Source organism: Meriones unguiculatus, chromosome 17, assembly GCF_030254825.1.
Source record: "Meriones unguiculatus strain TT.TT164.6M chromosome 17, Bangor_MerUng_6.1, whole genome shotgun sequence".
NCBI classification, from domain to species: Eukaryota; Metazoa; Chordata; class Mammalia; order Rodentia; family Muridae; genus Meriones; species Meriones unguiculatus.
Window position 1 is genome coordinate 37,188,637 of NC_083364.1, and position 15,188 is coordinate 37,203,824.

The following is a 15,188-nucleotide window of genomic DNA, read 5'->3' on the forward strand; positions in this document are numbered from 1 at the left end:
ACCTTATACATAAATGGATATATAAGTAGATATTAGATCTCAATACCTATATCATATATGTATATACAATTTTGCATCTATGTTCATAAGAGAAATTAATCTGTAATTGTCTTTCTGTGGTTTGGGTATCAATGGAACTGTGGGCTCATAAAATGAATTGGGCAGTGTTCCTTCTGTTTCTTTTTTGTGTAATAATTTGAGGAGCATTGATATTAACTCTTCCTTGAAAGTCTGGTAGAATTCTGTGCTAAAACTATCTGGCCCTGGTTTTTCCTTAGTTAGGAGACTTTTAACGATGGCTTCTATGTCACTAGGAGTTTTAGGTTTGTTTAAATTGCTTATCTGATCTTGATTTAACTTTGGTAAGTTGTATGTATTGAGAAAATTATCAATTTCTTTTATAGTTTCCAATTTGGCAGAGTACAGGATTTTAAAATATGTCCTTATGGTTCTCTGGGTTTATTTTAGTTAATTTGGAGAAGAGCTTGTCAATATTACTGATTTTCTCAAAGAACCAACTCTTTGTTTTATTGATTGTTTTTTGTTTCTGTTTTATTGATTTTATCCCTTAGTTTGATTATTTCTTGCTGTCTGCTTCTTTTGGTGGTTGCTTATTCTTTTAGTTCTAAGAGCTTCCAGGAATGTTGCCAAGGCTTTTTATTAGATCACCTGCTTATCTTTCAAAGTTACAGCTAATGTACACGTGACCTTTTGTAGCTATGATCTACATCTGAATATTCAATCAAATACAGATGAAAAATATTTAGGGGAAAAAAGCTAAACTGCCACTCTCCTGTCTTGTGTTTAGTCCCGCGGTGATTTCATCCATACCAAAATCAAACATTAGTCTTCCTTTTAAGCCTTACTCACTAAATGATACAGTTTAATAACTAGTTACATAGCATTACCTTGTATTAGGCACTGTAAGTACTATAGACATAATTTACCATGTGAGAGAATATATAGGTTCTATGAAAAACTGCATTTCATGTGTGAGATATGAATTTTGGTATCCATGGGGACCTTGAAACAAATTATCAGCGGATGACAAGGGACAGATGACTGTACTGAGAGCCATTTGGAAGAGCTGAACACAACGAGACTGGTTGCTTGGGACACCCCACTGCAGAATGGCTGGGCGTAAGCTGGCCTTTTCACTGGCCCAAACGTGAACAGCTGAAGGCTTTTCCCTGGGGCTCTTTTTCTTCCTTTTGGTTCTAATACATTGGGGAGGGGAGACACAGATGGCAGCTTGTGTTCTGGGAATAGGGTAGAACAAAGGAATTGGCAGGTCTGACTGTGTAGGGCACAGACCCTCTTTTTGGTGTTCCTCTAAAACCACCATGACACCATGGCTGGGTTCCTTCAGAGGCTTGCAGAAGAGGTTCATCCTTGGCTCGCCGGGCAGGGGAGAGGGTCTTGGCATATAACAGAGTCAGACCTGTCACCAGCCCCCTGGCCGTGGTCAGGCTGTAGGACATGGTGCCCTTCCTGGCCCGAGTTCTGCTGAGGCCCTCCAGCAGCTCCATTTGTGCAGCCCAGAATCCACCTCTTCTGCTCCCCATAGGCTGTACTCACTGTTAGCTCACCTTCTAAGAATTAGCTCTGTCTCTACTCTCCGCACTCTGTCTTGGCGTTTACACTGTGGCAATGCCTTTCTCTCTTCTGTGGGGGTTTTCCAGATAGACATGTGAGTTTAAAAAAAAATTTATATTTATCTATCATCTCCCACTCTCTCTCTCTCTCTCGTGTGTGTGTGTGTGTGTGTGTGTTCATTCATGTGTTATGGTGCACATGTTCTGCAGAGGTCAAAGGATAACCTATGAGAGTTGGCTCTCTTCTACCACATGGGTCCCAAGGATTGAACTCAGCTCATCAGGCAGGCAGAAAGTGCCCTACCCGCTGAGCCATCTCACTGGGTCAGTCTGTGATTTTTAATGAATGAAAAGGGCATCATCCAGCTGTCCTAGTCTTAGCAATGCCAGGGCTCTGGTTGGCTGTCTCTTCCATCTCCCTCCTTGCTACCTCTTCCTTGGCATAGCCACTCACCATCTCATTGTTGGACTTTGCTAAGTCTCCAAACCAGTGTCCTATTCCAGTCTCTCCCCGTCCTCCTCTTTGCATGCCCATGGAATGACCTTTCTCTCTTGCTTAGAAGCCCCTGGGCAGATCTGTGTCTCATGCACAGCTCTTCAGCCCTGCCCTCACCTTCCTCTGGGCCACATACTTCCTGACCACCCAAACATGGAGCATCAGAGCAGAGCCCAAGCTATGGCCCTAAATCCATCACATTTCCCTCCCTACCCCTCAGATTGCTTCATCTCCGCCTCCTCCTTTCTTTATTTGGGAAACTCTGATGTTTCAAATCCATCTGGCTTTTCAAAGACATTCACTGCTTTTGAGGACTTAGAGAATTCTTCCACCGTGCAACCAAAACATTCGATTTCTGGGAGGCAGCTAAGCCCTTGTGACAGTGTGCTAGACCTTTATAGCAGGTTTGCTTACACAGTGACTGTCAGGCCCATTCATCTGCTTGTCTCACAGAAGATAAACATCCATTTCCTTCCTCTGCCATGACCTTGATGCTTCTCTGGCTAGCATACTGGTCCTTCCACCTTTGTATCCATTACAGGGCTCCCTCTTAGTCTGGGGAGGGGGGCGGATACAGCAAACATTTGGTAAGGCTTAGTTAAATGGATGAACAGTTGAACAGATGTGGCCCCCAAAACTTGAAACACTGATCAGTAAAATGGACAAGAAGAGTTGAACTGTTAAACAAACATAGTCTTTAAGAAGCCAAATGCCATCAAATTAGAAGAATGAAGCAGGATCAGATATTCTTGATAGCATGGGTTAAAAGTAACTTGGGCTGGCTGTATTTTATACTTTATACACACACAGAGTCCTTATTTATTCCAGCTGGGCAAGAGAGAGATTTCTGACTATCATCATCAAAGAAAAAGGGAGCTGATTAACTAGAAAAAAAAAAAGTCTGTACAATACAGCGTCACAGAAGGGAACAATTGCCCTGCCAAACACAGCTGATAAAAGTGTACTTTCTAAGGCACATTATTTTTAAAAACAGGAAGGCCAGACTCAGATTCTTCTGAGAGGTCAGGAGACACGAACACACAGTTTACGTTGGAGAGAAAAAAAATGGTGCCTAGATTCATTCACGTCCATTCAACAGAGCTTTATTCTTAGGTCTATGTTGCCACCGTCTAACAAAAGCAATCCTGTTGACGTCGTCCTTTGAAACCTCCCAGGGGCAAGTCCTTAATATGAGTAATTTCATCCCCAAGCCCTGAGACAAGCATTTGTTATTAGCCTTTTAGGGATGATAAAATGGGAGCTTGGAGACTTGGATACTTCAGGATGTCAGACAGTCAGAATTGGAGCTCAGGTTTGCCTGACTTTCAAAGCACAAAGCAAAGTGCTGGAGAGATGGCCTAGTGGTTAAGAGCTCTTCCTGCTCTTGCAGAGGACCAGAGTTCTGTTCCCAGCTGCCCACACGGTAGCTCACAACTGCATGCAGCCCCAGTTCTAGTGGATCCAGTGCCTCTGCAGGCACCCGCGTGCTTGTGGTGCGTATGAATGTGTGCACACATACACATACATTTTTAAAAATAGAATAAAATGCACAGTGCAAATGTATGTGCTACTTGCTAGGGTGCCTACTGCAAGCTAGACTGTGGTACTGATGAAATGAACACAACCGTAAATAACTTTTTAGATATAATGATAGCTGTGTGTGGTGGGCCTGTAACCCCAGCATGCAGGAGGCTGAGGCAGGAAGACGTCTAGGAGTTTGAAGCTAGCCTGGGCTACAAAGTGAGTTTCAGGCTAGCTTGGGCTGCCCAGTGAGATACTGTCTCGGGCAAAGAAAGATAGGCGTACTAAGTCATTAACAATCTAAATAAAAGGCACAGGTCTGGTGATCAGATACAATTTACTGTAAGCAATATCAGTTAGTTCATTTTTCTTGGATATGTGGGGGGGGGACGGGGTTGGGTAGAGAGTTTCTCTGTGTGTGTAGTCCTGGCTGTCCTGGAACTCACTTTGTAGACCAGGCTGGCCTCATACTGACAGATCTGCCTGCCTCTGCCTCCCACGTGCTGGGATTAAAGGTATGAGCTACCACCAACCAGCTTCTTAGAGCTTTTGATTCAAGTTTTACATCAAATTCAAGAACATGTTGGCCATTATTTCAAGTGTTTTCCCCACAGCCCCTATCAGGTGTCTTTGGTCCCTGCCATTGTCTCACAGGTCACTGGGACTGTTCCTTTCTTCCTCCTTTCACCTCTCTGCTTTTTGTATGGTTTCTGTTCATCTGCCTTTGAGTTCACAGGTTCTCAATTCTTCTCAATTCGCTGCTGAGTCCATCTAGCAAGCTTTTCATTCCTGTCTCTGGAGTGAAAGTTCTTAGCTGGAAGTTTCATTCTATCTTCTTATGGTTTATATTTCTCTATTGATAGCTCCTAGGTAAAATATCTAGATTTGAACTGTGGGATGAGTCTCCCAGCAGCATGTGTGGCTGATGGTGTCTTCCGTAGGCTTTTATTTTGGGTTTGATTTTTGCCCTTTGAAGCCCGTCCTCCTCCCCCAGGAGGTGGCCCCTGTGTCTACAAGGCCCATAGACCTCTCCCCCTTTGCAGATGGACTTGTGGGGAGTGTTGGGACACATAATCAATTTAGGACAGGTCTCTGGTCCCCCTTGGCTTTCACATTTTTTTCAGACATTCAGGCCTTCCCTGTCATCCAGGGAAACTGGGAGGTGGCTGATCCTGCAGTATCTTTCATTTTCAGCCTCTCCCTTGAATTTCTAGACTACCACGCAGCCCGGCTGAGCCTATGTCCCCCCACTAGCAAAGCAAAGGAGTGACAGAGAGGCCCTGTTTGTTTCTACTGTGCTCATATAGTTAGCATTTCTCCCTGATCCAAGTCACTTGTCCCCTCTGGAAGCTTAAAGCTGGCAGGAAGGCCATAGAGCCACCGTCCTCACCCTAAGCTCCAGCAATTGTTTTGGTTTGTTTTCATATGTCTTAGATTAAGTCTTTGCTAATTTCAATACATGTACACAGTATGTCTTGATCAAATCCACCGGTTTTCTGATTTCGTTTCGTACTTGGGATTGAACTCAGGGTCCTGTGTCTCCCAGGCAAGCACCCTACCACTGAACAGCACCCCCAGCCTTACTTCTACTTTTTATTTTGAGACAGGGTTTCACTAAATTGCTCATGCTGCCCTTGAACTTGTAACCCTCCTGCCTTGGTGTCCTGAGTGTGAGAGTACATTCCTTCTGCATTTCCAGGCTCTACATTTTTTTGAAAAATAAATGCTTTTCAATTATTTTCCCCATTTGGTAAGTTTCTGAAGCCCCAAGGTAGTTGGTTTTTGCATACACACACACATACGTGCACATACACACGTGCGCACACACACAAACATACACACTTTCTTATACTTATTTTAGGGAGGAAGACTCATGGTCTCATCATAGCTGAAAGTCCCTCTGGTTCTCTGATCATGGAGAGCAACCTTTGAAGATTTAACAAGAGTTAGGAAACTGTATAATTGACCTGATTCGGAGAAGTCTGTTTGGGGAATTGTGTATCAGGGAAACAACCCAACCCAAACAGCAAACCAAGAAAATGTGTTCGCTATTGTTATGGCGACATTGTTTGTATTGATGACAAATTAGGAATAAATGTTCAGCATTTGAGAAGTGGCTAAGCAAACTGCAATATAAATATGATCAAAAGATCGTATAATTTTAAAACGTGATTCTGTGCAACATAAACCTTTGTTTCTGTATGCTGCTTAGTGAAAGGGCCTCTGGCCAGCCCAAGCAAGGCAGACATGGCTTTGGCAGGCCTTGCCTTTCTCCCCATTCCCCTCTTCCTTGCTAAAAACCATTAGATTGTATTCCTAACGCTAGCTTTCAAGGTCTGCTCCTTTATTTGGCCATTCCTTCTGCCTGGGGCTGGCTACCAAAGTCCAGCTATCAAAGTATTGAAATCCAGCAATCAAAAGCCCTCTTTGGCTCACCTAATTAACATTCCCAATTAAGTTTTAACACCTCATCCTAACATGAGGTTTTCTCTTTGTAAACCCCATTTGCCTAAGGCCCATGTCTGTCTGTCCAGAGGTCGTCATTTGTCTCTGCTCCTATCCCCCCCCCCCAACAAATACCCTTTCCTCCTCTCTGTTGTTCCTTTACCCTTCTCCCTTGTCCTCTATATCCATCTGTTTTTGTCTCTTATTCCCTGTCTTTTGTCCCTCAGGGGCAAATAAATCTCCCTGTGCTGAGAACTTGGTCTTGAGGTATCCTGAGCCGGTACTGATACTTCTGATCAGGATTCTGTGTTTCTATATTAATAAAGATGAACGGGGAGTGGGGTGTATCTTAGTAGGAGAATGCTTGCTTGTCATAACAAGGCCCTGGGTTTGATCCCCAGAAGCACAAAAAGAAGGAGGAAGGAAGGGAGAGAAGAGATAAAATTTCAGAAATACTTTAGTAGAGATTTTCAGTAATTTTTATAAAATCACTTGAAATTTTAACTTAAAAAAAAAATGAACACAGACGGGTTTCTCCATGCTTAAAATATTTGTATGTGCATGAGTTTCACGGACATAAAAGGTCGTTGACACACCATTAGATTTGAAATCTAATAATATGTATCATTTATTGCTTTGCTGTTATTAACATGCACGATGCTGCCTTCTTCACGTGTTGCTTTCCATCGGTAGCCTGGTAGAGTATAGCTGCCTTCCTGATTATTACTCCACAGTATTGCTGGCATGAGGAACTGTCCACTCCCCCTCAAACGTTTATTAACACTGGCTTCTAATAGGAAAATCTGTCAAGAGAAAAAAAAAATCTCCCTTTAGTCAGGCCATCCAGGGTTATGAGCAACTGCTTGTTTTGTTATACTTGCACCAAGTCACGGAGAAGCCGTCTGTGAATTGTTCCTTTTTAATTGCTGATGAGCACCAGGACAGCGTGATGCACTCCTGTGTTCCCCGTTCTTGGGAGGGAGAGATAGGATCACAAGTTGAAGACTAATCTCGCCTCATCAGTGAATCCAAAGCCAGGCTGAGCTATGGGAGACTTGATCTCAAAACTGCAAAACCAAAATAAGGCCGTCTACTTGCCTAACCCCTTCCTTCTCCTCCTCATGTACTTCGTACCCCCCCTCCAACCCTCCCCATACATCCTTCCTTTAGGAACAAAACAGATGCTTCGTTTGGCTTGTTAGAGAGTATCCGGATAAGCCCTTAGCAAGCTGAAGATACGGTGAGCGGAAAATGCATGAAACACACCCAGCCTCCTGCACATTGCTCCTGAGCACCACAGGCCTCTTAAGAGTCTGTTGTTTCCCTTCATGCTCACGGGGCTGGATGGAAGTTCTGGTACAGCATTACAAAAGAGAGTCATGATGACCAAAAATACCCAAAATAAAGTGGAGTTTCTCCTGGATGTGCGAGTACCCTTGGTCAGCTTTGACAAACAGACAAATCTCAGTTGCACCATCCAGAGTCAGGAACTTATTATGTAACTGAGGTTGTACAAGATCAAGTGTTAGGAAAGAGAAAGCCTAACGAATGATAAATCTCAGAGAGACAGAAATATGCACCCTTGGCTAATAGCGCTTCCTCTAAACCGAAAGGGCAACTGTGTTTCATTAAGCCTGTGGCTGAAAAGAATGACTCATGCGATGACATGTTAAAGTTACACATCTTAAGTCATAGCACTCATAACAGAATTCCTTCTTTGAAAACAAAACAAAAGTAATGGGGCCAGGCATGGCGGCTCACACCTGAATCCCAGCATTCAGGGGGCTGAAGCAAGAGGATTCTGAGTTCCAGGCCAGCCTGGCCTTCATAGCTAGAATCCATCTCAAAAGGAAAAGGGTGATAGAGCCATCCATTCAAACCGATGGTAAAATCTGACCGAACTTTGTTTTCTTCCACTATCAGAAGACTTGGTGAGTACTTCTTAGGCACGAACTCTCAAATTCCTGGGGTTTAAAAGAAGCTATTTGCCATTCAAATACGTATGTGTAGAATTCTGGGTATCATACTTGTCAGCTCGCAATGAAACCAATGAAAGACGTCTCAAATGCGAATGGATTTTTTGTTCAACCCCATGTATGGGATATCCCCATTCCGTGGACCATTTTCAGAGCTGGAAGAACATGCCGAGAGGATACAGGAAGGTTCTCAGTGTCATGGGGCCTTCATTCTTGTGGGGGGAAAGATGCATGATTAGAAAACATACATGGCACTGTAAGTGGAAAATACGATAGAGTCAAAAAACAGATAACGGGATTTGGACTGGGTGGTTATCAGTTACTTTACTCATTGCTGAGACAAAAATATCTCAGCAGAACAACTTACGGGAGAAAGGTTTGTTCTGGCTTCTAGCTCAAGGGGAGTCCACCGTGGCTGGCGGCAGGAGCTTGAGGAGGTAGCTGGTCACATCCGTCCACAGTCAGGAAGCGGAGAGCCGTGAGTGCCAGTTCTCAGTTAGCATATGCACTTTCATGTGATCTGGCATTCAGGCTCAAAGAACAGTGCCATACTCCACCTAATCTTGATAATCCCTCCCAGGCATGTCTAGGGGCTTGTCTCCTAGAGATTCTAGATTCTGTCAAGTTGACAATGAACACTGACCAAGCCTGGCGGGGAGGAAGGTGCGGCATTTCACACACATTCATCAGAAAAGATCTTGTTGGGAGGCCAAAAGGCCAAACTGCTCCAATGCAATAAGAACACAGTGGTTTGCCCACAACAGCAGGTTATCTGTCATTTGCATTGACAATCAAAGAAGGATGTCCAAGTCTGTGGGCGGTTCTCTCCCACGAACTGATTCAGGCAGTCAGGCTCCTTCGAAGATCTGAAGGCCTCACAGCCCCCTAGGACCTTGCCATGCCAATGTCATGGCTGAGTTACACATTCAGACCTCAGGCAGAGAAAAGGCACACACACTCCCAAAGGCCTTGGCTCAGAAGTGACATTCTCCACAGATGCTCTCTCTTGTGAGATCTCGGTCGTGTGGCCAGATAACGGCAGGAACCACTTAGCAGTATGGTAGCCATGATGCCTACCACGGGATCCACTGCGGTAAGCTGAGGAAAGATGAAAATGTCTTAGACAAGAAAGAAAGATCTTTCCTCTCTGTGGCGAGGAAGAATCATATTCAGGACCGACTGGATTTACAGATGGAACGGAGGTACAAGCGGGAGAAAGAGAGGTCTGGATGAATATCAGCTGTTCACAGAAATCATATCATTTACTCTGCCTTCAAAGAAGCCTTGGGAAGAACAGATTTCTGCATTAGCCACGTTAAGTTTGAGGTGCTTTGCTGCCTAGCCGGGGGAAGTATTGGTGAGGCGATTAGATATTGAAACTTACCTTCCAAGATGACCCGTATTCAGAGTTCTCATTTAAAGCACGGGACAAGATGGGCTCTCTTAGAAGAGAGGGGTGCTAGGGACAGGACATGGGGGTGCTCCAGTGTTTTTGAAGGGGGAGAGGAAAGAAAAAAGGAGACCGAGAAAGGGTGAGGAGGAAAACGGGAAGGTGGAATACACTGGAGATGATGATCAGAGGCTATGGAAGTTCCGTTTGCTGTTTCAGCACTTAGGAGAATGAGTTCCCTGGACACAAGCTCTCTGGGAAAGCTAACGTGGAAACAGATGTGCCTGCTGGGGACCACTGGCAGTCCCAGACCGTGAAACGTGTGTTAGTCAGCTTCAAATTACTCTAACACCCGACATAACAAACTTAAAAAGAGAAGAGGCTCCGTTTGGCTGGCAGTTTGGGAAGTTTTCATCCACAATCAGCCTCTCGTTTGGGAGCCTGTGTCAAGATAACACTTCATGGCAGCTGTATGTGTTGGAACATAACCCCTCACATCAGGGCCAGGCCACTGAACAAAGACCTTGTACCAGACTCCACTGTTAGCAGCTCTAGCACCCTATTGGGTCTGATGTGCCTGAAACCCATGATGAAGGGAGTAGCATGTGGATAGATTTGTGCTCAGATCGTCTTTGTCCCCTCAGCCCCTTCAGCTGTCAGAGGAAGGAGTAAGGGGAAGGTCCCCTCCCCCTGCCTCCGTTATCAGCTTCTGGTCTGTATTTGAGACCAGGCTAACTTAAATTACCAGCAGTTAGATGGTAGCAAAAACTAGCCTGTTGTAGACAAAAGCCAGCCCGGCCCATCAGTTCCAGTGGTCACACTAGGACCACAAGGAATCCAGCTCCTTATTCCTGACACCCTCCAACTGAAAGAGAGGGAAGATCTGGACACGGAGGGCCCCAGACCACAGATATGGACAAATATGCAGTAGACTTGGGAGCTCCCTCTTCTGCTCTGGCCTTCCTTGCCACTCTTCTCAGGTCTGTGCTGGTATGAGGCTGGGAGAAAGTGCTAGGAGCTAGCTCTAGGCTGGGCTTGTAGCTATTTGCCTATAAAAACAGGGAGGGTTTGGTAGTAAGTCGGTTACTTGAAGGATTTGGCTAACTTTTTTTTTTTTTCCAGATTTCTTTCTGAAATGCAGACTTGAGGAACAAGAGGTCCAGAGGAGACCAAGCGCTTTCTACACTAGGATGTGTAACCCCTGGATCTCGCTGTTAGGGGTGAGTAATTTCATCTTGATCTCAGTGTTCTTAAGAACTCGGGTGAAAGTGTGTGTGTGCGAGTGATTTGGGGGAAGGAAAAGTATTAATTAGCACTAACATGAGTAAATTGCTTGCTTTATTAGAATTAAGGTGAGACTACTATGACAAGATTTACATTTAATTAATCACTCATTTTAATCAATTATCTATTATTCAAATAATCATATGTGATAACCCCTGGGTGACTAATTTCATGCTAATTTGCTGACTGAAGGCAGGAGTGGGGCACTGAAACAGTGTGATAGTTAATCTCGAATGTCAGTTTGGTAAGGTCTAGAATGAACCGGCAGACAGGCTTTTGGGCATGTCGGTGGGGCTTATCTTGATAAGCTGAGGTGGGGGAAACTACCCATTGCTGGCAGCACCATTCCCTAGGTTGGGATCCTAGACTGTATAAAAGGGAGAAAATACAAGCATTCCTCACGCTCTGCCCCAGACTGTGGGTGCAATATGACTGGCTGCCTCAGGTTCTCACGGCTTTGACTCCCCACCTAGCCACAATGGACTGTGACTGTGAGCCTCCACCTGTGAGGCAAAATAAGCTCTTTCTTCCTTAAGCAGATCTTGTCAGGACAGTATCACAGCAACTAGGAAAGTAGCTAAGACAGAGCTTTTTGGCGGTTTTGATTAAGGGGTTACTTTCAGACGGTATTTCCCTCCAAAATCTTGCTTGAGTTAATGTTTCATTACATTTTTCCATTCCAGAATCCAGAAGCAGGGCTCTAGATCCTGATTGTAAGTTGACAGTTGACACTAACCATCATGGTCCCACCCCTTGACAGTTTAACAACCAACCCATTCACTTCAAGCTATAGCTTTCTACCTCTTGTCCTCATGGTCATGGCCATTTCATAATGCAAGATGTTCAGTTCACCCTGAAAGCCCCCATATTCTTTAACAATTTCAGCAGCATTTAAAGTTCAATGTCAAAGTCTCATTGGAGACTGAAGGCAGTCTCTTAACCCTGAACTCCTACAAAATTAAAACAAGTTACATACCTCCCGTATGCAATGACACAGAATAAATGTTCTCATTCTAAAAGGAAGGAATGAAGGAACACAAAGAATGATCAGAGCAAAGCAAGACCATAACCCAACAGAACAAACACTAAATCCTGCAGCTTTGTGTCTGCATGGACATAATTAGGGGTTATGGAATCATATGAGCACAAAAAGGCTTGGATAGCCCTTCCCAGATAGCTCTCCTGCCGTGGGAACTTAATCTTTTTTTCTTGGGCCCACTGTATTTTGTGCCTGTAGCTTTTCTCAGTGGATATCCCATGGTCCTGGCATCTCCAATATCCTGGGCTCTTTGTTGTAACTTAGGCTTTACCTCACCACATCACACCATGTCTTCTCAAGGTCTTCTTATAGAGGTTGCAACCTTGGAATACATTGACTGACAAGTCCCAGTGTCTGTCTGGAACTGTGGTCCAACTCCATAACCCCATAAAGTCTTGCATCTTTCATGCATCTAGAACCAGTACCACATACACGATGCTACCAAATTCTGCTGCCATGTTAGGCTCCTTTGACCACAGTTGTATCAGCTTTTGTGTGTTAATCCTGGGAAAACATGTCTCTAGGCAAGTGCTTTTGAGAAAGGGGAACCTGCTTCAGGGGCAATCTCTTGCAATATAGGCTATATCCTTTCAGATAAATTTGTGTTTTCACAAGCCTTTGATGGGTCTTTGATAGGTTCTTGCCCTGAGGACATCTCTCCTCTTATCCCATTACAAAGCAGAATGCTTCTCTTTAACAGTCCTATCCTTTTTTTCAGCATGTGCCTTTGTCTCATAGTTTAATTTGTTCCCTCTTATCCTTGACAAGGCACAGTTTGTATCTGCCTTTTTGTTCAACTTTTTTAACTTTTTCACTGTAGACCTGAATAAATGCAGCAGAAAGTCTTCATACCATCGCCTAAATGCTTTCTCATCTTGAAATTCATCCACCAAACAAATTAATCTATCATCTTTAAATTAAACTTTATCTAAGTCCTTAGGACATGGCAAAATGAAATCACAGTATTGGCCAAAATATCACATAAATGCCTTCTAGCCCAGTCCTGACAAAGTCCTTGTTTCTGTTGGGGACATCAAGAGCTAGGTCTCCACTGTCTTACATTTCTATTGGCATTCTTGTCTTCCAAGCTCCTACTAAAATGTCCCATTATTTAAAGACTTCACTTTCACAGAGTTCCAAATGTTTCTGTGTTCCACCTGCAAAACCGGTTCCAAAGTGCTAAGAACCATGTGGTCAGGCTCCTCACAGCAACAACCCCACTTCTGGTTCTATTTCTCTAGTAGTTAAGTTTCTTGTTACTGTAACAAAAGCAGTTTAAGAGGGAAGGGGCTTATTTTGGCTAATTGTTTGATGGTGCAATCCACCATGACAGGAAAAATCTTTGCACCAGGAGCTTGAAATAGCTAGTTGCATTGTATTCACAAGGCAGATGAATGCCTGCTCTCAGCTGGCTTCTTCCTTTCCTTGCCCTCTAGGACCTAAGCAAGCCCAGGGGATGATGTCACCTTCCTTTACACTGGATTTTAACACTTCCGTAAACCTAAGCAAAATAATCTCTCACAGTCACGCCCTGGGGCAGACCTGATCTAAATAAATTCCTTACAAACATGCCTGGAGGCTTGTCTCCTGGGTAATTCCATATCAGGTCAAGATAACAGGCAACTCCACCTGTCCTAGTTTGCTTTCTAGGGCTGGGGTAAAGGCTGTGACCAAATGCAATCTGGGGAGGAAGGGCTTTATTTCATTTTACAGTTCATAGTCCATCACAAAAAGAAGTCAGCTCAGGAACTCAGGGCTGGAACCTGTAGGCAGGAATTGATGCAGAGGTCGTGGAGGGATGCTGCTTCCTGGCATGCTCCCCACAGCTTGCCCAGCCTGCTTTCTTATGCAACTCAGGAGCACCAGCCCAGTAATTTAAAAAAAAAAAAAAATGCCTAGAGGCCAATCTGATAGAGACCTTTTCTCATCTGGGTTCCCTATTCCCAGATGACCCTAGTGCAAGTTGAAAAAACAAAACAAAAAACAAAACCCTACCAGCACGATACCACAGCAAGATTTCTTTGTAAGTAAATGTTGACTATTCAGACTTTTACAGAGCTCAGAAGCTGGTAAGAGACCACTGTCCCCCCTAAGGTTTTCTAGCCTTGTGTTTTACTAACCTGTACAAACCCGTTAGGTGACTTACTCTTTCTATCCATTTCTGTAGGCTATTGCATCCTTTCTCATCATGTTTGTGATCCAGTGGGTCTATACCCTAGTTAGCATGGGTGTTGCTGCCATTATGTATTTCTACATTGGTCAGGCCAGTCCAGGTCTTTACCTTGGTAAGTGGCTAAGACATTGTACTACCATTTCTCTTATTTTTTCCAGCTTTCATTGAAGAACTTTGTGTTAAGAAATATGACATAGACACAAATAATTATAAATGAAACACACTAGCAATTAATTTGAGATTTAGAAGACCTATAGAACTAAAGTGGATGACAACAGTAGTGAGGGAACCAAGAAGGATAAAATAATATGTTGAAATAAAATATACTGATGTAGCATATATTATACATTTTCTCTGCTCTGAGTGAGTGCTATACTATCATTTGAAGATAGAGTGTGTTAAGGTTAAGATGTATAATGTAAATCCTAAGCCAGCCACTATATAATAGCTAATAAATCAACAGAGGTAAAACTTGAATGAGAAAACCAAACCAAAACAACATATTAATTGTTGGAGAGATGGCCCAGTGAGTAAAGGCATTTATTTGCTGCAAAGCCTGGCAACCTGAGTTTGAGCCTCAGGACTCGCATTGTAGAATGATGAAACCGACTCTTGCAAGTTATCCTTTGACTTCCACACAGGTTACTGTAGTGTGTGTGTGTGTGTGTGTGTGTGTGTGTGTGCTCGGTATACACTGAAATAAATAAAATAAGAAAATATAATTTAATTTTTTTAAAGCACATCAAAGACAGAAAGGAGCAAAAATACATATAATAAAGAATATTTATTGATAATAATTAAATAAAGACATAACCTGTGCATGCAAGGTCATGGGTAACAAAATTGGAATGATAGCAGGTTCAAGGCCAGCCTGAGTTAAACAAAGGATAGCACTAATATATATATATATATATAAGACTATGTATATTGATTATCAGTAAATATAGATAGTCTAAACAATTAAGTGATGGTTAATAAAAAAAAAATGCTGACCCAACTATATGCTGCCTACAAGAAACTTCTTTTAATTGATAAATTTACTTTTGCAGTGTAGAGATCAAACCCAGGGCCTGTGTATACTAAGAAAGTGCTTTGTCCTTGAACCACATCCACAGCTAAAGAAATCTGTTTTAAATAAACACACACACACATACACACACAAGTAGATTAAAAATAAAAAGGATGTGAAAATATATACCGGGCTCACTCCAATCAAAAGACAGCTGGAGTGGTTACATTAACATCAGACAGGTTTCAGAGGAAAGGCTC

The 15,188-nt window shown here is 43.3% G+C and overlaps 1 protein-coding gene across 3 annotated transcripts in view; it reads left to right on the forward strand.

The window, feature by feature from the left end:
- Window positions 1-15,188, forward strand: part of Slc12a8 (solute carrier family 12 member 8) — a 141,730-nt gene that overhangs the window by 115,420 nt on the left and 11,122 nt on the right. For 2 of the 3 annotated variants that reach the window (XM_060370278.1, XM_060370276.1), the window contains 2 exons: window positions 10,546-10,643; window positions 13,914-14,031. In XM_060370278.1, the coding sequence (XP_060226261.1) occupies window positions 10,546-10,643; window positions 13,914-14,031 (216 nt within the window). The remainder of the gene's footprint in view (window positions 1-10,545; window positions 10,644-13,913; window positions 14,032-15,188) is intronic. The other variant, XM_060370279.1, reaches the window with a different exon arrangement.